The 25,602-nt window shown below is 43.1% G+C and overlaps 2 protein-coding genes across 4 annotated transcripts in view; both read left to right on the plus strand.

The window, feature by feature from the left end:
• The window catches only part of lamb2l (laminin, beta 2-like), a 57,378-nt gene extending 44,029 nt beyond the window's left edge, over positions 1–13,349 (plus strand). The window contains exons 22-35 of the mRNA XM_031794163.1: positions 361–524; positions 646–870; positions 1,091–1,305; positions 1,398–1,494; positions 1,800–2,172; positions 2,386–2,570; positions 7,117–7,364; positions 8,806–9,021; positions 9,213–9,357; positions 9,458–9,665; positions 9,866–10,007; positions 10,095–10,271; positions 11,884–12,049; positions 12,397–13,349. Coding sequence (XP_031650023.1) covers positions 361–524; positions 646–870; positions 1,091–1,305; positions 1,398–1,494; positions 1,800–2,172; positions 2,386–2,570; positions 7,117–7,364; positions 8,806–9,021; positions 9,213–9,357; positions 9,458–9,665; positions 9,866–10,007; positions 10,095–10,271; positions 11,884–12,049; positions 12,397–12,533 — 2,698 coding nt within the window. The 3' untranslated portion in view covers positions 12,534–13,349. The remainder of the gene's footprint in view (positions 1–360; positions 525–645; positions 871–1,090; positions 1,306–1,397; positions 1,495–1,799; positions 2,173–2,385; positions 2,571–7,116; positions 7,365–8,805; positions 9,022–9,212; positions 9,358–9,457; positions 9,666–9,865; positions 10,008–10,094; positions 10,272–11,883; positions 12,050–12,396) is intronic.
• Positions 13,350–13,465: 116 nt separating this feature from the next.
• The window catches only part of lamb2 (laminin, beta 2 (laminin S)), a 48,705-nt gene continuing 36,568 nt past the window's right edge, over positions 13,466–25,602 (plus strand). For 2 of the 3 annotated variants that reach the window (XM_031794164.1, XM_020506316.2), the window contains exons 1-3: positions 13,466–14,904; positions 15,139–15,219; positions 23,665–23,709. In XM_031794164.1, the coding sequence (XP_031650024.1) occupies positions 15,189–15,219; positions 23,665–23,709 (76 nt within the window). In that variant the 5' untranslated portion in view covers positions 13,466–14,904; positions 15,139–15,188. The remainder of the gene's footprint in view (positions 14,905–15,138; positions 15,220–23,664; positions 23,710–25,602) is intronic. The other variant, XM_031794165.1, reaches the window with a different exon arrangement.

Raw genomic sequence — 25,602 nt, forward strand, 5'->3', positions numbered from 1 at the left:
TAGAGTGAGATAGACAGGGTAGTGCCAGACCTGCAGAGACTACACTGATGGACAGTACTGTGAAAGGTGGGCAGCTGGAGTGAGATAGACAGGGTAGTGCCAGACCTGCAGAGACTACACTGATGGACAGTACTGTGAAAGGTGGGCAGCGGGAGAGAGATAGACAGGGTAGTGCCAGACCTGCAGAGACTACACTGATGGACAGTACTGTGAAAGGTGGGCAGCTGGAGTGAGATAGACAGGGTAGTGCCAGACCTGCAGAGACTACACTGATGGACAGTACTGTGAAAGGTGGGCAGCGGGAGAGAGATAGACAGGGTAAAATACTCAAATGCACATGTTCTGTCCCTCCCTGCTCAGGTGTGTGAATGGTTTCTTTGGGAACCCAGTGCTGGGGTCTGGAGATCACTGTCGGCCATGTCCCTGTCCTGGGAACCCAGGAAGTGGACACTCCAATGGGGACTCCTGTCACACGGACATCTCATCCAATCAGATCCTCTGCAACTGTAAACAGGGCTATACAGGTGAGTCTCAATGATACAGTTTAGCTCATGAAAAAATGCATCCTAGCTTGGTTTATAGACATTTCACTTGTTTACCTAAACCTAACCCCTAAACTCTAACCTAACCCCTTCCCTACCCTAGGCCCTCGCTGTGAACGCTGTGCCCCTGGTTACTATGGCAACATTGAGCACCCAGGTGGGCAGTGCCTCCCGTGCCAGTGCAGTGGCAACATCGACACCCAGGACCCAGAGTCATGTGACCCCAGGACAGGACAATGCCTGAGGTGCCTGTACAACACGGACGGCGCCTCCTGCTCCGACTGTAAACCTGGTTACTATGGCAACGCCCTGGCCCAGGACTGCAGGCGTGAGTTACTCCATGACAATAGATAGTTGAACCTCCTTTGAGTTCTGTCTCTGTGTTTTCTTATCTGTGTAAGGGACTGGTCATGCTCACTGGAAACAAACCATTGTCATTGGTGATGATACGTGTCTGCAGGGCACATGCGCTACAGTATAGAGTACGACCTTCTCTGCTCTGTGAGTGTTGCATTGCGTCTGACATTTGTGTCTTATTCCATCTACAGGTTGCACATGTGTAACAGCAGGTACACAGCAGTCCTACTGCACTGACGGTCATTGCCACTGTGACAGACAGACAGGAGCATGCCCGTGTCGGGACAACGTGGTCGGCCACAACTGTGACCAGTGTGCCCCCGACTACTGGAACTATGGCACAGACAGAGGGTGTGAGCGCTGTGGCTGCCACCCTCTGCACGCTATGGGATCACATTGCAACATGGTAGGCCCTATAGTTGGGAAAGGCAGTTTTACATACTTTTGTTTCATGTACTTGAGTTTATCAGTGTTATCCCTCTCTCTGTCTGCCTGTAGTTTAGTGGACAGTGTCACTGTCAGCAAGGCTTTGGGGGAAGGCAGTGCACTGAGTGTGAGCAGTTCCATTGGGGAGACCCACGTGTGCAGTGTGAAGGTGATCACATGACACAGTTCAATAAGCTTTTCAGAGTCTGTCTTTAATTATATATTCTGCATTACTGCCATCTTCATATTCACTATGTATATATTCATGTGTATCTCTCTCCCCTCTCCATCTCCCTCTCCATCTCTCTCCCCCTCTCCATCTCTCTCCCTCTCCATCTCTCTCCCCCTCTCCATCTCTCTCTCCATCTCTCTACTCCCTCTCCATCTCTCTACTCCCTCTCCATCTCTCTCCCCCTCTACATCTTCTTACTCTATCTCTCTCCATCTCTCTACTCCCTCCCCCTCTTCCCTCAGAGTGTAACTGTCACCCTCTGGGCTCGGAGATGGCCCAGTGTGACCGTGTGACAGGGGTGTGTGAGTGTAGGGAAGGGGCGGTGGGGCGGCGGTGTGACGAGTGTGCCCGCGGGTTCACCGGGGTATTCCCTAAGTGTGTCCGGTGCCACCCCTGCTTTGAGCTGTGGGACGACGCAGTGTGTATGATCCGCCGGGACCTGGACCACATCCGTTACGACATCCAGAGGATCCTGGAGAGCGGAGAGACGCCCGGCGTGGGCGACAAACGCATCCTCGAGCTGGAGAACAAACTGGCCCAGGTACAGGACCTGATCCGAGACGGAGACTGGGACAGACTACACCAGCTGATTGGCCAGTCCATTGATGACCTCAGGTAACAGCGTCATACTGTACTGTACTGTAGGTGGCACTAGACTGGAAGTGCTCTTTGACCTCTTGCAGTATAGAGCAGTTCAATCCACTGATGACATACTGACATAAAGTACATACATAAAACAGGATTCTGTGTGAAAATGACAATGCCCACTGACTATGGACTGAGTCATATGAGAAGTCAGATGTCCAACACGACTATGTGGCATTCCAGAGCAGAGATAGCTCTGACTGACGGCCGTTTGATGGGTGTGGCCCGGGAGCTGAATGGGACAGCGGTGCAGGACGAGGTACTAAGGCGGAACCTGACCCAGATGGAGAGAGAACTCAGGGACCTCAACACCACTCTCATGCACCACCGCCAAAAACAGGAGAACAACCTCAGCTCTGATTTCCAAGGTAATGCTTTCCTCTTGACCCGCTCTTCTTCCCCAGTCACCTAACCCTAAAACTAACCCTAGGTCCTAACCCTAAAACTAACCCTAGCTCCTAACTCTAAAACTAACCCTAAAACTAACCCTAGCTCCTAACCCTAAAACTAACACTAAAACTAACCCTAGCTCCTAACCCTAAAACTAACCCTAGCTCCTAACCCTAAAACTAACCCTAGCTCCTAACCCTAAAACTAACCCTAGCTCCTAACCCTAAAACTAACCCTAGCTCCTAACCCTAAAACTAACCCTAGCTCCTAACCCTAAAACTAACCCTAGCTCCTAACCCTAAAACGGTCTAATTGACGTGGTTTGGGTATGAAAAGTCTGACACAGACCAGAAAACTGTCCACTGCTAAATATGCTCCAGGCCGGTCGCGATAACAGGCTCAAACACCACTAACCTCTTTCACCACCTACGCAAGAATCATGTGAAACAGTACAGATGAGACCCAAAAAAGTACAGTCTAGTGCTCAAAACAACCCCCCAACTCAGACGTTGCAAGAGGCTTTTGCCCTCGTCACACCATATGATAAAGAATCACGAAGATGGAAGGAGATAACAGCTGCTGTTACAACTTACATCTGCAAAAACATGGCCCCAATTTACACGGCCGAGAAATGGGGGTTTCATGAGTTGGTGCTAACACTCGATCCAAGGTACCAAATGCAAATTGATATGTGAAACATATTAATGCCAAAATAACATGCAAAACAGGAAAGCCCCCCAAAATATATACAGTTGAAGTCGGAAGTTTACAAACACCTTAGCCAAATACATTTTACTCAGTTTTTCACAATTCCTGACATTTAATCTTAGTAAAAAATACCCTGTCTTAGGTCAGTTAGGATCACCACTTCATTTTAAGAATGTGAAATGTGGGAATAATAGTAGAGAGAATAATTTATTTCAGCTTTTATTTCTTTCATCACATTCCCAGTGGGTCAGAAGTTTACATACACTCAATTAGTATTTGGTAGCATTGCCTTTAAATTGTTTAACTTGGGTCAAACGTTTCAGGTAGCCTTCCACAAGCTTCCCACAATAAGTTGGGTGAATTTTGGCCCATTCCTCCTGACAGAGCTGGTGTATCTGAGTCAGGTTTGTAGGCCTCCTTGCTCGCACACGCTTTTTCAGTTCTGCCCACACATTTTCTATGGGATTGAGGTCAGGGCTTTGTAATGACCACTCCAATACCTTGACTTTGTTGTCCTTATGCCATTTTGCCACAACTTTGGAAGTATGTTTGGGGTCATTGTCCATTTAGAAGACCTATTTGCGACCAAGCTTTGTCTTGAGATGTTGCTTCAATATATCCACATCATTTTCCTTCTCATGATGCCATCTAATTTGTGAAGTGCACCAGTCCCTCCTGCAGCAAAGCACCCCCACAACATGATGCTGCCACTCCCGTGCTTCACTGTTTGGATGATGTTCTTCGGCTTGCAAGCCTCTCCCTTTTTCCTCCAAACATAACGATGGCCATTATGGCCAAACAGTTCTATTTTTGTTTCATCAGACCAGAGGAAATTTCTCCAAAAAGTACGATCTTTGTCCCCATGTGTAGTTGCAAACCGTAGTCTGGCTTTTTTATGGCAGTTTTGTAGCAGTGGCTCCTTGCTGAGCGGCCTTTCAGGTTATGTCGATATATAACTAATTTTACTGTGGATATAGATATTTTTGTACCCGTTTCCTCCAACATCTTCACACGGTCCTTTGCTGTTGTTCTGGGATTGATTTGCACTTTTTCGCACCAAAGTATGCTAATCTCTAGGAGACAGAACGCGTCTCCTTCCTGAGCGGTATGACGGCTGTGTGGTGTCATGGTGTTTATACATGCGTATTATTGTGAACGTGGTACCTTCGGGTACTTGGAAATTGCTCCCAAGGATGAACCAGACTTGTGGAGGTCTACAATTTGGCTGATTTCTTTTGATTTTCCCATGATGTCAAGCAAAGGGGCACTGAGTTTGAAGGTAGGCCTTGAAATACATCCACAGGTACATCTCCAATTGACTCAAATGATGTCAATTTGTCTATCAGAAGCTTCTAAAGCCATTACATAATTTTCTGGAATTTTCCAAGCTGTTTAAAGGCACAGTCAACTTAGTGTATGTAAACTTCTGACCCACTGGAATTGTGATACAGTGAATTATAAGTGAAATAATCTGTCTGTAAACAATTGTTGGTAAAAATTACTTGTGTCATGCACAAAACTATAGTTTGTTAACAAGAAATTTGTGGAGTTGTTGAAAAACGAGTTTTAATGACTCCCAACCTAAGTGTATGTAAACTTCCGACTTCAACTGTATACAGTGCCTTGCGAAAGTATTCGGCCCCCTTGAACTTTGCGACCTTTTGCCACATTTCAGGCTTCAAACATAAATATATAAAACTGTATTTTTTTGTGAAGAATCAACAACAAGTGGGACACAATCATGAAGTGGAACGACATTTATTGGATATTTCAAACTTTTTTAACAAATCAAAAACGGAAAAATTGGGCGTGCAAAATTATTCAGCCCCCTTAAGTTAATACTTTGTAGCGCCACCTTTTGCTGCGATTACAGCTGTAAGTCGCTTGGGGTATGTCTCTATCAGTTTTGCACATCGAGAGACTGAAATTTTTTCCCATTCCTCCTTGCAAAACAGCTCGAGCTCAGTGAGGTTGGATGGAGAGCATTTGTGAACAGCAGTTTTCAGTTCTTTCCACAGATTCTCGATTGGATTCAGGTCTGGACTTTGACTTGGCCATTCTAACACCTGGATATGTTTATTTTTGAACCATTCCATTGTAGCTTTTGCTTTATGTTTTGGATCATTGTCTTGTTGGAAGACAAATCTCCGTCCCAGGATCAGGGCTTTTCAGGGCTTTTCTTCCAGAATGGTCCTGTATTTGGCTCCATCCATCTTCCCATCAATTGTAACCATCTTCCCTGTCCCTGCTGAAGAAAAGCAGGCCCAAACCATGATGCTGCCACCACCCTGTTTGACAGTGGGGATGGTGTGTTCAGGGTGATGAGCTGTGTTGCTTTTACGCCAAACATAACGTTTTGCATTGTTGACAAAAAGTTCAATTTTGGTTTCATCTGACCAGAGCACCTTCTTCCACATGTTTGGTGTGTCTCCCAGGTGGCTTGTGGCAAATTCTAAACGACACTTTTTATGGATATCTTTAAGAAATGGCTTTCTTCTTGCCACTCTTCCATAAAGGCCAGATTTGTGCAATATACGACTGATTGTTGTCCTATGGACAGAGTCTCCCACCTCAGCTGTAGATCTCTGCAGTTCATCCAGAGTGATCATGGGCCTCTTGGCTGCATCTCTGATCAGTCTTCTCCTTGTATGAGCTGAAAGTTTAGAGGGACGGCCAGGTCTTGGTAGATTTGCAGTGGTCTGATACTCCTTCCATTTCAATATTATCGCTTGCACAGTGCTCCTTGGGATGTTTAAAGCTTGGGAAATCTTTTTGTATCCAAATCCGGCTTTAAACTTCTTCACAACAGTATCTCGGACCTGCCTGGTGTGTTCCTTGTTCTTCATGATGCTCTCTGCGCTTTTAACGGACCTCTGAGACTATCACAGTGCAGGTGCATTTATACGGAGACTTGATTACACACAGGTGGATTGTATTTATCATCATTAGTCATTTAGGTCAACATTGGATCATTCAGAGATCCTCACTGAACTTCTGGAGAGAGTTTGCTGCACTGAAAGTAAAGGGGCTGAATAATTTTGCACGCCCAATTTTTCAGTTTTTGATTTGTTAAAAAAGTTTGAAATATCCAATAAATGTCGTTCGACTTCATGATTGTGTCCCACTTGTTGTTGATTCTTCACAAAAAAATACAGTTTTATATCTTTATGTTTGAAGCCTGAAATGTGGCAAAAGGTCGCAAAGTTCAAGGGGGGCGAATACTTTCGCAAGACACTGTATATATATTTTTTAGGCCTATATTTATTTTGTTTGCAACTATAGTTGAAGTGTTTACCATTTCCTTTTTTAGATTGTATTTTATTTATTATTTATATATTTTATTTATATTTTATATTTTGTTACCTGCTTAATTGAAAATGTGCACAAAGGTTCTAAATAAAAGGAGAAATAATCAAATGAGTATGAGTAAGTTACATTTTATTTCTTCAGTATAATGCAAAATGTAATAGGAAATACTGTATGTGGTCATTTTAAATAAACTATTTATTCATTGAATTTACAGAAAATGTGCTATATTGTGATATCTATCATTATCGGGATAGGAAATTACCTATATTGGGATAAGAGATTTTTGCCATGTCGCCCAGCCCTATCGTGGGGACTAACAAAATGCCCCCTATTGGTCCACTTTTTGTATGTTTACTATTCTTATGGGGACTTCTAGTATAATTAAACACACGCATTAAGATGTAGTGCACATACAAATGTACCCACACTGGCACACATACACATTTATTTACTCTTCGGTTAGTCTCTTTCATTCATGTCTTTTGCCTTGTTCTTGTCCCGTCCCAGATCAGTTTGACAATGTGAAGAAGTACTACAGTGAGTCCCAGGAGGCTCAACAGAAGTGCAACGCCTCAGTGTCTGGTCCTTTCAGCCCTGTGGAGGAGTCTAAAGCAACACGCGCACACACCGAGGACCTCCTGAACAAGAGGCAGGATAAGTTCCTGCGCACGGTGGTGGCCCAGAAGAAATCATTGTCAGAGCTGCAGAACAAAGCCCAGGACGTAGACAAGAAAGTCCACCACCTGAGCCACAAGGTACACTCTTAGAAAAGAGGTGCTAACTATAGCCATAAAGGGTTCAAAAATTGACCCCGAAAGGGGAACCCTCTGAAAATATTTTTGGGGGGGTTGAAAGTGGAACACTTTCACTAAGACAAAGTTCTACGTGGAACTCTTTCACTAACACAAAGTTCTACGTGGAACTCTTTCACTAATACAAAGTTCTACGTGGAACTCTTTCACTAATACAAAGTTCTACGTGGAACTCTTTCACTAATACAAAGTTCTACGTGGAACTCTTTCACTAATACAAAGTTCTACGTGGAACTCTTTCACTAACACAAAGTTCTACGTGGAACTCTTTCATTTATACAAAGTTCTACGTGGAACTCTTTCACTAACACAAAGTTCTACGTGGAACTCTTTCATTTATACAAAGTTCTACGTGGAACTCTTTCATTTATACAAAGTTCTACGTGGAACTCTCACTAACACAAAGTTCTACGTGGAACTCTTTCATTTATACAAAGTTCTACGTGGAACTCTTTCATTTATACAAAGTTCTACGTGGAACTCTCACTAACACAAAGTTCTACGTGGAACTCTTTCATTTATACAAAGTTCTACGTGGAACTCTCACTAACACAAAGTTCTACGTGGAACTCTTTCATTTATACAAAGTTCTACGTGGAACTCTCACTAACACAAAGTTCTACGTGGAACTCTTTCACTAATACAAAGTTCTACGTGGAACTCTTTCACTAATACAAAGTTCTACGTGGAACTCTTTCACTAATACAAAGTTCTACGTGGAACTCTTTCACTAATACAAAGTTCTACGTGGAACTCTTTCACTAACACAAAGTTCTACGTGGAACTCTTTCATTTATACAAAGTTCTACGTGGAACTCTTTCATTTATACAAAGTTCTACGTGGAACTCTTTCATTTATACAAAGTTCTACGTGGAACTCTCACTAACACAAAGTTCTACGTGGAACTCTTTCATTTATACAAAGTTCTACGTGGAACTCTTTCATTTATACAAAGTTCTACGTGGAACTCTCACTAACACAAAGTTCTACGTGGAACTCTTTCATTTATACAAAGTTCTACGTGGAACTCTTTCACTAACACAAAGTTCTACGTGGAACTCTTTCATTTATACAAAGTTCTATGTGGAACTCTTTCAACACAAAAAGGTTCTAAGGTTCTTGTTATCCTATAGGGACAAACAAATAACCTTTTTTTCTAAGTGTGTAGGGGCCGGTAGGGGACAATGTAGTGGGGTCTATATCCTAAAGGGAAGCTAGTCGCCTTTCTTAGCAGGACGTTCATCCCTGTCACATAGAGCTAACTGTCAGACCTGTCATGATTTCACTAGTGACAACTGTTACACTATCCCTGCCCTAGATATGTACCCTGTAGCTCTCTGTGTCTGACTCTGACCCCACCTGTGTTTTTTTTTTTTTTTTCAGGTATGTGGTGGCCATTCCAATGCCAGCTCCAATGGCACATGTCACGACAGCCCATGTGGGGGTGCTGGTTGTCGTGACAATGACGGTCGGCGGGTGTGTGGAGGGGACGGGTGTGACGGGACTGTTAGCGCCTCCCTAAAGGGACTGAAACATGCCAATGATGTCACAGACAACCTGACTGCTGCCAGTGAGGATCTCCAGGGTATGGCTAAGAAGGTCTGTCTGCCTAAATATCTCACTTGTACTATACCTCTGCATGCATGTACTGTAAGCTGAATCGCTGAGCAAAATCTGCCGTTTAACTTCTCTAAAAGGGGATGTATTATGTGTTTTTCAGCGCTCTTGTAAGCCTAGCATGTTTTGTATATGTGTTGCATATACCGTAATCCCCAGTGTTATGTTTCCAGCTCCAGGACATTGCTATGCTGACCCAGGATGTGAAGAATCAAGCCATGGACACCCTGGACAAAGCCCAGAAGAAGAAGGACTTATTTGAAAACTCCAATAAAAAACTCAAGGAATTCATTCAGAAGATCAAAGATTTCCTGACTGGTTTGTTAATGCCAGTAACCTTTCAGATAACTTCTCTCTGTGGACACGTCTTATGATATGAAATTGATCATGGTCCTTCTCCACTGTGTGTTGTGTACAGAGGAGGGTGCGGACCCAGAGAGCATAGAGAAGGTGGCTCAGCAGGTGCTGGCCATATCTCTTCCTGTCAACAGAACCACTTTGGACAGAATGGTCCAGCAGATTAAAGACAACATTAACAACCTGACAGATGTAGAAGGGGTCTTCAACCACACCTCCCAGCAACTCCACCAGGCCAAGGAGCTGCTCAACCGAGCTAAGGATGCCAAGTAAGACAGAGGCAAAGCGAGGCCTATTAGACTTAGACGTATAGACTCCGACATCAGTGACGATGATCTTTGTCTGTTCAGCATTAGTTATTCTGTTATTAGCCTATGTGATAGAACATGGAACACTGGACATGCACAGAGAGTGTTTTCGTAGAACAGCAGAGCTCTCGGTCTCACACATGTCCTGTGTGTGTTTGAAGGACACGAGCAGAAGGAGTGAAGGACACAGCCAACATGACTAAGCAGGCGTTGGATGCATCTGAAAAGGCTATTCAGAAAGCAACCAAAGCCCTGGACCATGCCCTGAACAACCTGAACAGCACCAGGAACACCACCGCAACGGTACACTACTGTCCACACCACAGTGTGTGTGTGAGTGTGTGTGTGTTTTTTTCAATATGTTATTTATCTTGTTGTGTCCCCGTGCAGGTGGAGGAGAATCTTCTGGATCTGGAGGTCAAGCAGATGGATGCTATGATGCGACTGGCCAACCTGTCGATGGGGGTAGAGGCACTAAAAACTAAGACCGATCAGAACAGGGAGATGGCCAAAGATGCCAAGAACCAGGCCGAAAATGCCACTAATGCAGCATCGGGACTGGAGCAGGTGTGTGTGTGTGTGTGTGTGTGTGTGTGTGTGTGTGTGTGTGTGTGTGTGTGTGTGTGTGTGTGTGTGTGTGTGTGTGTGTGTGTGTGTGTGTGTGTGTGTGTGTGTGTGTGTGTGTGTGTGTGTGTGTGTGTGTGTGTGTGTGTGTGCATCCGTGACTGTGTACTTGCCTGCGTGCTGGCATAAGTGTGTGATTGGATGAGTGTGTCCTGGTTGTGGTCCTCCATGCTTTTTTGTGACCAGCCTTTTATTTAATTTAGTCTTTATTTTTAAAGGGAGCGAGGTTACAGGTACCAAAATAATCAAAGAAATACATACAAAGATATCCCTAAGTGTAAAACGAATTAAGACTCAATAATCCATGCTTTTGTTTAATGCTATGAAGTCCGGAAGTTGTGGGCGGAGCTAGAGCGTTTTCTGTCAGAAGTATTACAATGTAAACTTGTAATCCGTCTGTCTGCATATTTCAAGACATGTTATATGGGGGTGTAGTGAGATACACAATGGGCTGGACGATTATCTTCGAACACTCATCTGGAAAAAATATATACGAAAAACGTGTAAATCAATCAATCCGCCATCATTAACACGATGCAAAAATCGAATGATTTACTATTGAAATAGCATGGGCGACAGAGAAAAACACATTGATACAATTTCAAGCCAAGTGACAAATAATAATGCAGACACTAGGGATGAGGTGTTGAGCATGCAGGTCTGGGCGGAGGACATGTAGTCATTGTTTGTGTGTCTGTTAGTTGTTGTTCGTTTGTATGTTTGTACTTCTTTAAGGGCTAGCTTAGAATATGAGCTTTCCAAAAATAGTTTATATATTATATAGATCAGTCCTTTCGGGAGCCCAGATCATTTATTTATAAATCACATCATTGGAGGGTTTGGTAGTTGGTTTCCCCAAGGGACTCCATAAACCAGCATAGCTCACCTACGTTGTAAATATAGAAAAAAGGATTTGCCTGGTAATGTGTATGTGTCTTTCAAATCTTGGAATGTTCTCAACCATTACTCTCCACGATGTCAGCAAGGGTACGGATTCCACATTTGGAACGTTGGGAGGATGTAAAAGGGTGCCCTCCAGATCGCAAGGCATTATTTTGAAATATTGTAGTATGGGCATGCCATTTTCATTCCCAGTTACATTGTTTTTCAATTTGCACCAAAAATAAATTGTGAGAAATAATAGGACCAAAGCTTCGTTTACATTGGTTAAGGGATATACAGTGTCAGTGTTGATCACCTCTTCCAGAGCAATAGGAGACACCATATTTCTCTCCATACTCAGGGGACAGAAGAATCATGTCTAAATCGATTTAGGAAGAGCCAAAATGCTAGTGCCTTGTAATACAATTTAAAGTTTGGTACAGATAGTCATCCTGCGTCTTTCTCTATTTGTAAATGTGTTCATTTGATCTTTTACCTTGCCATATACATTTATAAACCACACTATGAATTTTATCCCAATAGCCAGAAGGGGGAGCCATGGGAAGTATTGAACTACAGAAATTCAGCCGTGGCAATATATTCATTTTGACAATAGATATCCATGTGGTCCCGCACGTTGACTTGTTGCTCTATGTGTCTGGTTGTGCTCCAGAGGCTGAATGAAACGGAGGATCGTTACAAGGAACTGCAGATGAAGGTGGACTCTCTGGGCGGGGCCTCGGGGGGCCTGGGGAACGTCAACCAGAGGGCCAAGGAGATCAAGAAGGAGGCTGAAGACCTGCTCACTAAGGCCAACAAGGGCATAGAAACGCTACGGAGTATGTAACGTTACTGTACTGCCCTCTCAAGTGTATGATACAGAATACATACTCAACAGGTGTAGATAGAGAAGTATGAATCCATAAAGAGTAATCAGGGTTAAGAGTAGTCCATGGATAAAGGATATCAACATAGTGTCTGTCTTTGGTTTTGAATACAGATGTGGTCGAAACTGGATGTTCTCTACATCGTGCACTATTTTTGACTAGGGCCCATAGGGCTCTGTTCAAAAGTAGGGCATTATATAAGGACTAGTGTGCCATTTGAGAAGCAGCTAAGCTTTTCAAAGAATGTCCCTCTATTGTTGTCTTCCTATAATCTGTTCTCTGTTGTTCTGTTGTTTCAGAGCTTGAGAAGAAGTTCCGTAATAATGAGCAGAAAATGCTGGACCAGCAGAGTGAGTTAGGAGAGCTGGAGAGGAACGCCACGGAAGCACGGGAGGCCATACGAAAGCAGGTGCAGACATACAACAACTGTAACTGATCATGTGGATTGAACGATGTAGGAGAGAAAAACTGTATTTGTGAAAATGTACCACTGGTGCTTCATTCCCATTCTCTCTCTGTCAAATTTGAAAGGAATTTAATAAAAAATATTATCACAAAAAAATAAGAAATAAGGTAACTGTTAGTGATGCTAGGAACACTGGGTCATGTGTACTGTACAGCTGTAGTCTGTTGGAACATAGCAGGGAGCTCCTTCTGATGTTGTGAATATGCCAGTAAAACTGTCAGTAGAACTGTCTGCACTACATAGGTCATCTGCTTCTGTCAGTAACTCCCAATCATTCTTCTCATGGTTTTGACATTCCTCTCATGGTTTTGACATCTGCACAAGTTTGTTGTGTAGCTATGTCTGGAACACGACAACTGGATATGGACCAATGAAACATGTTTCGTGTTCCAAGGTAGATTGACTTTTGAATTAGTTAAAGAAAAGAGATCAGAGAGAATGTTTTACCGAGGAATATGTTCTTTTGACCAATTAAATGCCCTTTCAGGAATTATTTTTGGATTTATTCTGACTACAGTAAGTTTAAGTACAATATGACAGACATATCGTAAAAGTCATATGTGATACCTAGGAGTGACAGATGTTACATTTTGTTGTTGTTTTGTAACCAAGTACGGTCTTGATTCAGAAAATACTTTTTCGTCAGCCACACATATACATTACACACAAAAACAAACACACGCACGGTCGCTCACACAAACAAAACATGTTCTACACAAATTTCAGCCCCGTTGATGTATAATTGAAACAGACGTTGAATAAATTGAAAAATAATTATACATTTGATATAATGTTGAAGTTTTTTGTTGGGCATGTTATGATATGTAGTTTAGGCACATTGATGGACAACATACTAATGTGTAATTAGTATTACCCCTCACCCCCAGGGGGCAGCAGCAACTGCTTTAGATGATGTGCTCAGCCAGAAAGCCTTATTCAGGTGTGGGCAATCAGGATCTTTGTAAGAGGAGGATTTCTTGTTGTTGAGATGAGGCCAGAAGCCTTTCGGCCAGCCTTTGTTTGTTTCATTCTTTGTGTTAGTTAACCTCATATGTTGGTTGGGGCTTTTTGTAGTTTGCTTCTCCCTTGCTACGTTGTGAGAATGCATTGAGGCTTCTACCTACCTCAACTGTGTGTGTGTGTCTTAACGTTCAGTGTGCATTAATTGTGCTCATTGAGTGAAAATTCTCTCCCTCCCCCAGTCCTGAGAGAGAGCGAGAGAGACACGCGCTACATAGTGGCCCAGGTTTAGGGGGTCAAATAAAAAGCTTGACTGTCCACAGAGAGCGTATGTAATATCACACGTTGACGATATATCCAGAGGCATGTTTCAGGATGTGCTAACATTGTTACACACACTGTATGTTGTCTAACCATTATGAAAATCGAATAGCCTCATAGAGATCTATAACATGTCTAATCATAAGATGCAATGTTGTTTTCTGTCTGAAAAAATGTTCAAATTCATTAAAATGCTTGTAGGAATTACAACCAAATGAACAGGATTTATTCCAACCACCTGTTGTTGGGAAGGAGCATGGTCTGGTGATGGTTAACCTAACGTAGTAGGCCTAACAAGACACCTGAGCGGAATCCCCACTTCCGTTTTTTCAGGGGAAACAAGTTAGGTTGAAAATACTGTATCCCTGAAAACTGTAAACATCTGTTTTTTTTAAAAGCCTGCGAAGAGTGGGATGGTAAGTGTAGTAGGTGGTTATGTGCGCCGCATGGATTGTTCACTGAAGCAATCAAAGGGAACCTAATCCGTTCTCCCCGGAGCGCGCATTCCTGTTTCCAAGGCGCACATCTATTCTCTCTGACACGGGTCTTCAGAAAACCGGTGGTGGATTTTACACACTACTTGAATTAACTTCACTAACTTCTTCAAGATCCAGACTCGGGAGCCAAAACCATCTGAGTCTACTGTCATTATATGTGTATCAATCATGGCGAAATTATTATCTGAATCTTCAGCCCACTTTTGATTTGATCAAAGTCACACCTTTATGCAGCATCGTAGTCATAATTAATGTTAAAACCGTTTAATAGTTAATGTTAAACCCGTTTAATAGTGGATTTTGCTTTGATGTTATTACACTACAATAAGCAGTCAGACGCGCTCTAGGGTCCATTCCTACCAAACGAAACTCCGCAGCGGAGTTTCCATCAAACGAGACTCGGGACAGAATTTCGGAGAGTGGTCGTCAGATATCAAATACTTTGGAGAGTGGTGGTCAGGCTTCTGATAATACTGCCAACTCCGCTCAAATGAAACAGGGGGAATCGTATGGATTCGTGTTAATTTAAAAGACAGGGGGATCAAACCTACTAATATTAAAGTGTAAGTGTCTTTTTTTTATTTATTTTTTTATCTCTGACGTTGTTTATTATAGTTTAACTATGCTATTAAACCTACTTTCCAACCAGCAAACTTTATATTCTAATGCCGTATCAGTTTTTTAAACGTTTTTTTTTTTTAAATAAATAAGTGCAGAATCAAAACAGCTCTGTCTTTTGTATTGATTGAGTTAACGTGTGACATTCATACCAGGCTATTTCTACGTAACATTTTCAGGCTGAATCTACTGAACAAGTCGAAGGGGACTGACCCATGAACATAAAACCATGCACGCGTCACTGGTAATGTTCATATGTGGTAAGTAGCCTTGTGCACAGTGTTTTGAAGGCAATAAACATATTCGTATGCCAATCAACAGCGTAATCATGCAATGAAAAGGGCATGAGTTGAGAACTGCTCTGTGGTTGTGTCTTTGTTGAATAGATGTGTTGTGAACTTGTGATGCAGACTCCATATGTTACAATCACAGCAAAATGTGTGTACCTCAAGCATTCATGATTTAAACAAATGGACAGATGCTGTACATGGCTGATGATTGGGACAAAGAGAGAGGCAGAAGGTTGTTTACTGTCTCCAGCTCTGAGACAAGATAGCCTGCTTCTTTTGGGGGATTTCCTCTCTTCTTTGGAGGATTCTTCACTGTTCACAACCAGGCAACTGTTCTTGGTGTTAAATTCCCCTCCGGACCTTCCTGGGTGGTGTTGGAGGTCCCTGGGAGGCACTCTGCGCTGTGGGGAGGCTAACCATCAACTCTGTTTATGGTCCTCTTAAAACAGCCCAGCTGAATCCGCAAATAGAGACAATCCATACCCCCCCTAGGACAGCATCACTGTGTGTGTGTGTGTGTGTTTATGAGGGGTGATTGGGTGGGATTGAAGGTAAATAGGGCACAACAAAGTTCTCCGAAAAATAGATTCCCTCGCATTTAGATCACATCATAATGGTACCTGATTGATTTGGCTGTGTACAGTTTTTAATCTATAGGCCCATATATCAGCTGATTCATGTTTGCCATAGGGGTTATGCAGTTTGTTGTTGCTCTTCCTAACATGTTGAAGCTTTATTTAAACCTTCAGCTGAGGACAGGTCTTTGTTAGAGGATTCTATGAGTGTTGTCTACCCAGCAGCCTGTCATTATAGAGATACAGAGTGACCTCCTGGAGGTCAGGGTTCATGGGCCAGCCTAGGTTAATTGCTCTACATGAGTGGGTAAAAGGGCTGGGCTGATCACAGACAACAAGGCTCAGCTCTTCTCTTGCTCCTCCTCTCCCTTTCACTTGTCTCCTCTTTTCTTCTCCTCCTCTGAAGATGCTATATGATTAGGGCTGGAGATTTTAAAGGGGGGGGGGATCTATTTTCTATTGGTCATTGCTGGTAGCTGAGGCTCCTGTCTCACCCTCTAAATTTAACTGGAGGTCTTATGGGTGGGTGGGACCACTGCTGATTGACAGCCAGTGAATGACAGGTGGTGAAATGGTAGTTATAATCATCGGGTCATTTGTATCACTGTAGTCTCCACCCAAACATTGTGAAAAGACTAGCAGGTGATTTCACATGTGAGCCCCTAATTTAGTGAGTTGTCAAAAGTTATCAGCAGCAGTGTTAAGAAAGACCCTGAACAGGGACGTTCGTTACTGTCGAGAGAAAGGAGAGAAGAAAAATAAGGTTCCAAAAAGGCTGAACAAACTGTTTTTTTTTAAATAAATCTTCCTCTGAAAGGCTGTACGCTGGTGATGAGTGATTAGGCTCACATGAAAAAGGACAGAAGCTTTGCTTAAACTATAGAACTAAATCCTGTCTTACACAGCATTCTCATAGTCTCCTGGAGCACTGGTGTGTGTTTTTTGTGTGTGCTATCGCTTCTCTCCATAGACGTGTGTGGGTGTGTGTGTGAGTGTGAGTGAGGGCGGGCGGGCGGGCAGGTGAGCGACAGGCACGGTCTGGCGCCCAGGGCCGGGAGCTGTGTGATCCTGAGCCCCTCTGTGAGCAGAGAATCCAGAACTTGGTGGATTCCAGAACAATGGGCCAGTAAAAGCCTACTGCCGCAACCAGAGGGAGAGAGAGAGGAAGAGAGAGAGGGAAGGAGAGAGAGCGAGAGGAAGAGGAAGAGAGAGAGAGGGGTGGTTAGGTTTCCCTCCCGTGGGCAGGGACTTTTCTTTGTGAAAGGAGGAGGAGGAGGAGGAGACTGGCATTATTGGTATCCACATGTTTAATCTGACCCCAGTGTAGTTCATATACACTGAGTGCACAAAACATTAGGAACACCTTCTTAATATTGAGTTGCATCCCCTTTTCCCTCAGAACAGCTTCAATTCGTCGAGGCATGGACTCTACAAGGTGTCAAAAGCGTTCCACAGGGATGCTGGCCCATGCTGACTCAAATGCTTCCCACAGTTGTGTCAAGTTGGCTGAATGTCCTTTGGGTGGTGGACAATTCTTGATACACATGGGAAACTGTTGAGCGTGAAAAACCCAGTAGCGTTGCACTTAAATATTTTGTCTTGCCCATTCACGCTCTGAATGGCACACATACACAATCCATGTCTCAATTGTTTCAAGGCTTAAAAATCCTTCTTTAGTTGAGAACAAGTTCTCATTTGCAACTGCGACCTGGCCAAGATAAAGCGTAGCAATTCGACACATACAACACAGAGTTACACATGGAATAAACAGAACATACAGTCAATAATACAGTAGAACAAAATAAAACAAAAAGTCTATATACAGTAAGTGCAAATGAGGTAAGTTAAGAAAATAAATAGGCCATGGTGGCGAAGTAATTACAATATAGCAATTAAACACTGGAATGGTAGATCGGCAGAAGATTAATGTGTAGGTAGAGATACTGGGGTGCAAAGGAGCAAAATAAATAAATAAATACATACCAGTATGGGGATGAGGTAGGTAGGTAGATGGGCTGTTTACAGATAGGCTAAGTACAGGTGCAGTGATCTGTAAACTGCTCTGACAGCTGGTGCTTAAAGCTAGTGAGGGAGATGTGAGTCTCCAGCTTCAGAGATTTTTGCAATTCGTTCCAGTCATGGGCAGCAGAGAACTGGAAGGAAAGACGACCAAAGGAGGAATTGGCTTTGGGGGTGACCAGTGAGATATACCTTCTGGAGCGCGTGCTACGAGTGGGTGCTGCTATGGTGACCAGTGAGCTGAGATAAGGCGGGGCTTTACCTAGCAGAGACTTGTAGATGTACAACGTGAGTGCACTTTTAAGTTAAGAGTGTAAACACAATGCGACACGTAAAAGTTAGGATTGCTTCCTACCAGTTGTCACTTGAAACAGTGGGTGTATGTTTGAAGGTTAGTATTTCTATATGTTCTACCTTGCCCTTACTCTCTCCGCTGGCCATAGCCCCGTCTTGCATGTGAAACCTGATAAGATCATGTGTGTTTCTCAAGCTTTAACCACAGTGCCCACGGTGTTCCCATTAGCTGTTTCTCTACTAGGAAAGAAGCACTTCCTCTACGTACTCTGATGGGCTGCTTTCTCTGCTGACCTTACTCTAAGAAACAGAACAGACAAGGCCCCTGGGGAGGGGAGGAGAAAGCCTGGACTGTGTGGCCCCTCCAGGCCTGTCCAGCTTCTGCCTCTTCATCTCACTGCTGTATATATCTACAGCCAAGCTCTTTGCATAATGACAGGTTCTGTCGTGCGTCTTGTTAAAAAACACTCACAGACAGTTACTTACGCACCTGTATTTAAAGCCATCTGCAGTTGGTATATCCATTTTTGAACTTAGAAATGTAAGATATGTACCCATTGATTCTTGAAGAATATAACCTATAAATGCCTCATGAGTTTAGTTCTACTGTTGTAACCTGTCAGAACCCAAAATATAAGGTTGTTTTACTCCAATATGTGTAAACAAAGTACATATAAACAAACACAATACAGCCACAGAACATGGTTAATACTATAATGTTGATATCATGGATGCTCAATCCTTGCATCCATAGCTCTGATTATACATTTGAGCGGTTGTATTTCTCCAGCTCCGTCCCTCAGCTTTTTACAGAAATGGGTGGTGAGAACACTTTGTTTTTGTTTAAATAAACATTCTAATTTTAATTGTCACCTGCTTCGTTAACAGGTGAAATGCAGTGAAATGCTTACTTACCAGTCCTTCCCAACAATGCAGAAGAAAATAAAAAACTTGTTATATTAATAAATAAATATATAAACTTTTTTTTATATTTTTTACTCAAATCATTATTTATATATACACACACACAGACACAAACAAAAGTATGTGGACACCTGCTTGTTGAACATCTTATTACAAAATCATGGGCATTAATATAGAGTTGGTCCCCTCTTTGCTTCAATAACAGCCTCCACTCTTCTGGGAAGGCTTTCCACTAGAAGTTGGAACATTGTTGCAGGGACTTGCTTCCATTCAGCCACAAGAGCATTAATGAGGTCGGGCACTGATGTTGGGCCATTTTGGCCTGGCTCACAGTCGGCGTTCCAAATCATCCAAAGGTGTCCGATGGGGTTGAGGTAAGTGCCCTTTGCAGGCCAGTTAAGTTATTCCACACCGATCTCGACAAATCATTTCTGTATGGACTTCGCTTTGTGCACGGGGCATTGTCATGCTGAAACAGGAAAGGGCCTTCCCCAAACTGTTGCCACAAAGTTGGAAACACAGAATCGGGTTCCTCCTAATGCAAGACAATGCTAGACCTCATGTGGCTGGAGTGTGTCAGCAGTTCCTGCAAGAGGAAGGCATTGATGCTATGGACTGGCCCGCCCGTTCACCAGACCTGAATCCAATTGAGCACATCTGGGACATCATGTCTCGCTCCTTCCACCAACGCCACGTTGCACCACAGACTGTCCACAAGTTGGCGGATGCTTTAGTCCAGGTCTGGGAGGAGATCCCTCAGGAGACTATCCGCCACCTCATCAGGAGCATGCCCAGGCGTTGTAGGGAGGTCATACAGGCACGTGGAGGCCACACACACACTACTGAGCCTCATTTTGACTTGTTTTAAGGACATTACATCAAAGTTGGATCAGCCTGTAGTGTGGTTTTCCACTTTAATTTTGAGTGTGACTCCAAATCCAGACCTCCATGGGTTGTGTTCTCCATTTTTGTGTGATTTTGTTGTCAGCACATTCAACTATGTAAAGAAAAAAGTATTTAATAAGAATATTTCATTCATTCAGATCTAGGATGTGTTATTTTAGTGTTCCCTTTATTATATATTATATATATTATATATATATATATACACACAGACATTATATATCTTCTGCTGATTGCCGCTTTAAGAGTGGCCATTAAGTTCATTGCATGGTGCCTGAGGAGGATGGTCAGTCAACCAATGTCCCTCTAACACCGCCCTCCCTCTCCCTGCACAGTCTCCAGTCTCCACTGCCCCAGTTATAATCATAGGGACAGACGGTTGCCTCGTAAAACCACTCACCTTTAAACCCAGATGAGCTTTATGTGTGGTCATAAAAAGACAGGTCAGTGCTCACCTGTAATTGACTGATTTCAAGATACCCCCGTAGGGAGTGCTGAGTTGGCTTGCTTACTTTGGCATTACATGTGGATTTTGTTTATGTGAAATTGTGAACATGTGGCCAGAAGGTGAATGTCTTCCCTTATTGGCTAAAGGTGCAGTGCCTTCTGAAAGTATTTAGACACCTTGACTTTTTCCACCTTTTGTTTGGTTACAGCCTTGTTTTAAAATTGATTAAATTACGAAACTGTATTTTAGAAATGTTTGCTAATTTATACAAAATGAAAAACTGAGATATCACATTTACGTATGTATTCAGACCCTTTATTCAGTACTTTGTTGAAGCACATTTGGCAGCGATTACAGCCTCGAGTCTTCTTGGGTATGACGCTACAAGCTTGGCACAACTGTATTTGGGGAGTTTCTCCCATTCTCTGCAGATCCTCTCAAGCTATGTCAGGTTGGATGGGGAGCATTGCTGCACAGATATTTTCAGGTCTATCCAGAGATGCTCGATCGGGTTCAAGTACAGGCTCTGGCTGGGCCACTCAAAGACATTCAGAGACTTGTTCCGAAGCCACTCCTGTGTTTTCTTGGCTGTGTACTTAGGGTCGTTGCCATGTTGGAAGGTGAACCTTCAGTCTGAGGTCCTGAGCGCTCTGGAGCAGGTTTCCATCAAGGATCTCTCTGCACTTTGCTCCTTTCATCTTTGCCTTGATCCTGACTAGTCTCCCAGTCCCTGCCACTGAAAAACATCCCCACAACATGATGCTGCCACCACCATGCTTCACCATAGAGATGTTGCCAGGTTTCCTCCAAAGTGACGCTTGGCATTTAGGCCAAAGAGTTCAATCTTGGTTTCATCAAACCAGATAATCTTGTTTCTCATTGTCTGAGATTCTTTAGGTGCCTTTTGGTAAACTCCAAGCGGGCTGTCGTGTGCCTTTTACTGAGGAGTGGCTTCCGTCTGGCCACTCTACCATAAAGGCCTGATTGGTGGAGTGCTGCAGAGATGTTTGGAAGTTTCTCCCATCTCCACAGAGGGACTGCTCTGTCAGCGTGACCATGGAGTTCTTGGTCACCTCCCTGACCAAGGTCCTTCTCCCCCTATTGCTCAGTTTGGCCGGGCGTCCAGCTCTAGGAAGAGTCTTTTTGGTTCCAAACTTCTTTAATTTAAGAATGATGGAGGCCATTGTGTTCTTGGGGACCTTCAAAGCTTTTTGTACCCTTCACAGATCTGTGCTTCGACAGTCCTGCCTCGGAGCTCTACGGACAATTCCTTTGACCTCATGGCTTGGTTTTTGCTCTGACATGCACTGTCAATTGTGGTACCTTATATAGACAGGTGTGTGCCTTTCCAAATCATGTCCAATCAATTGAATTTACCACAGGTGGACTCCAATCAAGTTGGAGAAATATCTCAAGGATGATCAATGGAAACAGGATGCACCTGAGCTGAATTTCTATTCTCATAGCAAAGGATCTAAGTACTCTCTGTTTTCGCTTTGTCACTAAGGGGTATTGTGTGTAGATTGATCTGTGTCCCACAGTCACACATTCCAATCTCAATACTACAGACCCAGAAGCAGAGTATTTACAACTGTCATAAACTGTAGAGAAAGAGAGAGAGGGGGGGGGGGGGGGGGCTATGATCCTCCACCCAGGGCACACAATGACACTGTTGACATTAAGACTGGTGTTTTGCGGATACTTTTTAAAGAAGCTGCCAGTTGAGGACTTGTGAGGCATCTGTTTCTCAAACTAATCACTCTAATGTGCTTGTCCTCTTGCTCAGTTGTGCACCGGGGCCTCCCACTCCTCTTTCTATTCTGGTCAGAGCCAGTTTGCGCTGTTCTGTGAAGGGAGTAGTACATAGCGTTGTACGAGATCTTCAGTTTCTCTGCAATTTCTCACATGGAATAGCGTTAATTTCTCAGAACAGGAATAGACTGACGAGTTTCAGAAGAAAGTTCTTTGTTTCTGGCCATTTTGAGCCTGTAATCAAACCCACAAATGCTGATGCTCCAGATACTCAACTAGTCTAAAGAAGGCCAGTTTTATTGCTTCTTTAATTTCTTTCAGTTTTTATCTGTGCTAACATAATTGCAAAATGGTTTTCTAATGATCAATTAACCTTTTAAAATGATAAACTTGGATTAGCTAACATAACGTGCCTTTGGAATACAGGAGTGATGGTTGCTAATAATGGGCCTCTGTACGACCTATGTAGATATTCCATTAAAAATCTGCCATTTCCATCTACAAATAGGCATAAAGAACTTTAATGTCCTCACTGTATTTCTGATCAATTTGATGTTTAATGGACCAAAAAAAATGCATTTATTTTTAAAAAACAAGGACATTTCTAAGTGACCCCAAACTTTTGAACGGTAGTGTATATATTTGTTTGTCCATTTTAGAATAAGGCTGTAACATAACAAAATGTGGAAAAAGTCAAGGGGTCTGAATACCTTCCGGAGGCACTGTATGTTCCAGTCGTCTGGAAGTGAGATCTCTTAGGTCTTCCTTGCTCCATTTCTCATCTCACTGTTTCCGGGATTACCTGGACAGAAATGGCAGGAATGGTCTGGCGTTCTGGATGTCAGACACCTGCCTTACCCAGGTCATTCCTCTGTTTTTTTATTTAATCTTTATTTAACTAGGCAAGTTAGTTAGGAACAAATTCTTATTTTCAATTTCGGCCTAGGAACAGTGGTTCAGAGGCAGAACCACAGATTCTTACCTTGTCAGCTCGGGGATTCAATCTTGAAACCTTTCGGTTACTAGTCCAACACTCTAACCACTAGGCTACCTGCCGCATTCCAAGGCATAGGAAGGGCCAGCTGTTCATCTTAATTCAACCAAAGGGGAAAGAGAAATGGCTTCCTACCGTCACACATATGAACAGAGTTATGTTCAGGCTCAGATGTACAGTACACACACACACACACACACACACACACACACACACACACACACACACACACACACACACACACACACACACACACACACACACACACACACACACACACACACACACAGAACAGACTTTATCTAATCCCATAGTTATTCAAAGATTGTACAGGAAATCGATTTAAATACCAGACAGATTTACACAAAAGTCTTTGATTGTCTCCCTGATAAAATGTATCAGGAGACTGGAGTATAACAAAATGACAAATCCCCTATGTACTTTCTAAGTAGAAACACATTTATGTGAGTGTAATTAGCTCATGTTCACATCTGCTCGGTCCCTAGATCCAATGGAGAAGTTGACTGAATCTCCGTTCGTCACTCCAGCTGGTGAGGAGGCAAACCAAGCGCAGTAATCAGTATGTAAATCATACCCACAGCCACTTGACTGGCTGGCTGTACCCAACATCTGCTGCACATGTGTCTGACTACGCCTTAGAGTTAGACTCAGCAACATGGCCAGGGGCTGGTGCCTGGGAGTTGGTCTGGGACCTGGGAGTACCATAGGGGATAAGAGGTATGGCATGGGTCTGGGGCAGTCATAGGACTCTGGGGACTGGTGTCAGAGACATGGGGCTTGGGCTTTATGTTATGTCAGGTTCTGGGAATGGAACCGGGGCAGCCAGACCATGGGCAACAGCTGTGTATCCAGCATTGGTCTCTCATGCTCACCTGTCTGGTGGTCCTCGGCTTTTTCCCGAGGTGGAAGTACCAGTGTTTTACACCCAGTAGAAGCAGATGCTTCTCAGTGGCAGGCGTAGTTATTCTTACGGCTGGGTAAGTAATGAGGCAGGCTCTTTCAGCGCAGCAACGTGGCAACGTGGGCCACTCGGGAGTTCTGCTTTCCATCCCCGCTCAGCCAATCTGCCTGCCTGCCTGTGACACCTCTCCCCTCCCCTGGGGAATCACGATCTGCAGTGAGATGACGGCGCTGGAGGTGATGGCTGCCGTCTTATCGGCTCCTAAACTTGTTATGGCAAGGAGTCCCCTAAAGGGAACACTCCCTCCCATTCAGCTGAAAAGGTGGCGCGGGAAATTCTAAAAATATTCTTTCGAAATATTTAACTTTCACACATTAACAAGTCCAATACAGCAAATGAAAGATAAACATCTTGTTAATCTACCCATCATGTCCGATTTTTAAAATGTTTTACAGCGAAAACACAACATATAGTTATGTTAGATCACCACCAAATTAAAAAACACACAGACATTTTTCACAGCCAAGGATAGAGTCACAAAAGCAGAAATATAGATTAAATGAATCACTAACCTTTGATTATCTCCATCAGATGACACTCATAGGACATCATGTTATACATGTATTGTGTGGTTTGTTCGATAATATGCATATATATATATATATATATATATATATATAAAATCTCAGTTTACATTGGCGTGTTACATGCAGTAATGTTTTGATTCCAAAACATCTGGTGATTTTGCAGAAATACTCACAATACACATTGATAAAAGATGCAAGTGTTATTCACAGAATTAAAGATAAACGTATCCTCTATGCAACCGCTGTGTAAGATTTCAAAAAAACTTTACGGAAAAATCATAATCTGAGAACGGCACTCAGAACCCAAAGAAATAGCCGCCATTTTGGTGTCAACAGAAGCTACAATAACACTATAAATATTCACTTACCTTTGAATATCTTCATCAGAAGGCAGTTCCAAGAATCCCAGTTCGACAATAAATGACTTATTTGTTCCATAAAGCCCATCATTTAGCCACTTGTTGTTAGCTTGCTCAGCCCAGCATTCAATCCTCAAAAAGCACAAGCAATTCCTCCAGACAAAAACTCAAAAAGTTCCGTTACAGGTCGTAGAAACAAGTCAAATGATGTATGCAATCCATATTTAGGATGTTTTAAACATTAATCAGCAATAAGGTTCCAACCGAAGAATTTCATTGTCTGAAGAAACGCATTGGAACAGAAGAACACTTTCTCGTGACCGTGCGCAATGAGACCGAGGCTTTCTGCCAGACCACCCACTCAAAGAGCTATTATGAGCCCCTCCTTTATAGTAGAATCATACAACCAGAATCTAAAGATGGTGACATCTTGTGGAAGCCCTAGGAAGTGCATGCTCATCCATATCTAAGCTGGACTTCAAATGGCACTGTTTTCAAAATCGAGGTCTCACTTCCTGTTTGGATTTCTTCTCACAGACATAATTCAAACAGTTTGAGAGACTTCAGAGTGTTTTC

This window comes from Oncorhynchus kisutch, linkage group LG17 (assembly GCF_002021735.2).
Source record: "Oncorhynchus kisutch isolate 150728-3 linkage group LG17, Okis_V2, whole genome shotgun sequence".
Lineage (NCBI taxonomy): Eukaryota > Metazoa > Chordata > Actinopteri > Salmoniformes > Salmonidae > Oncorhynchus > Oncorhynchus kisutch.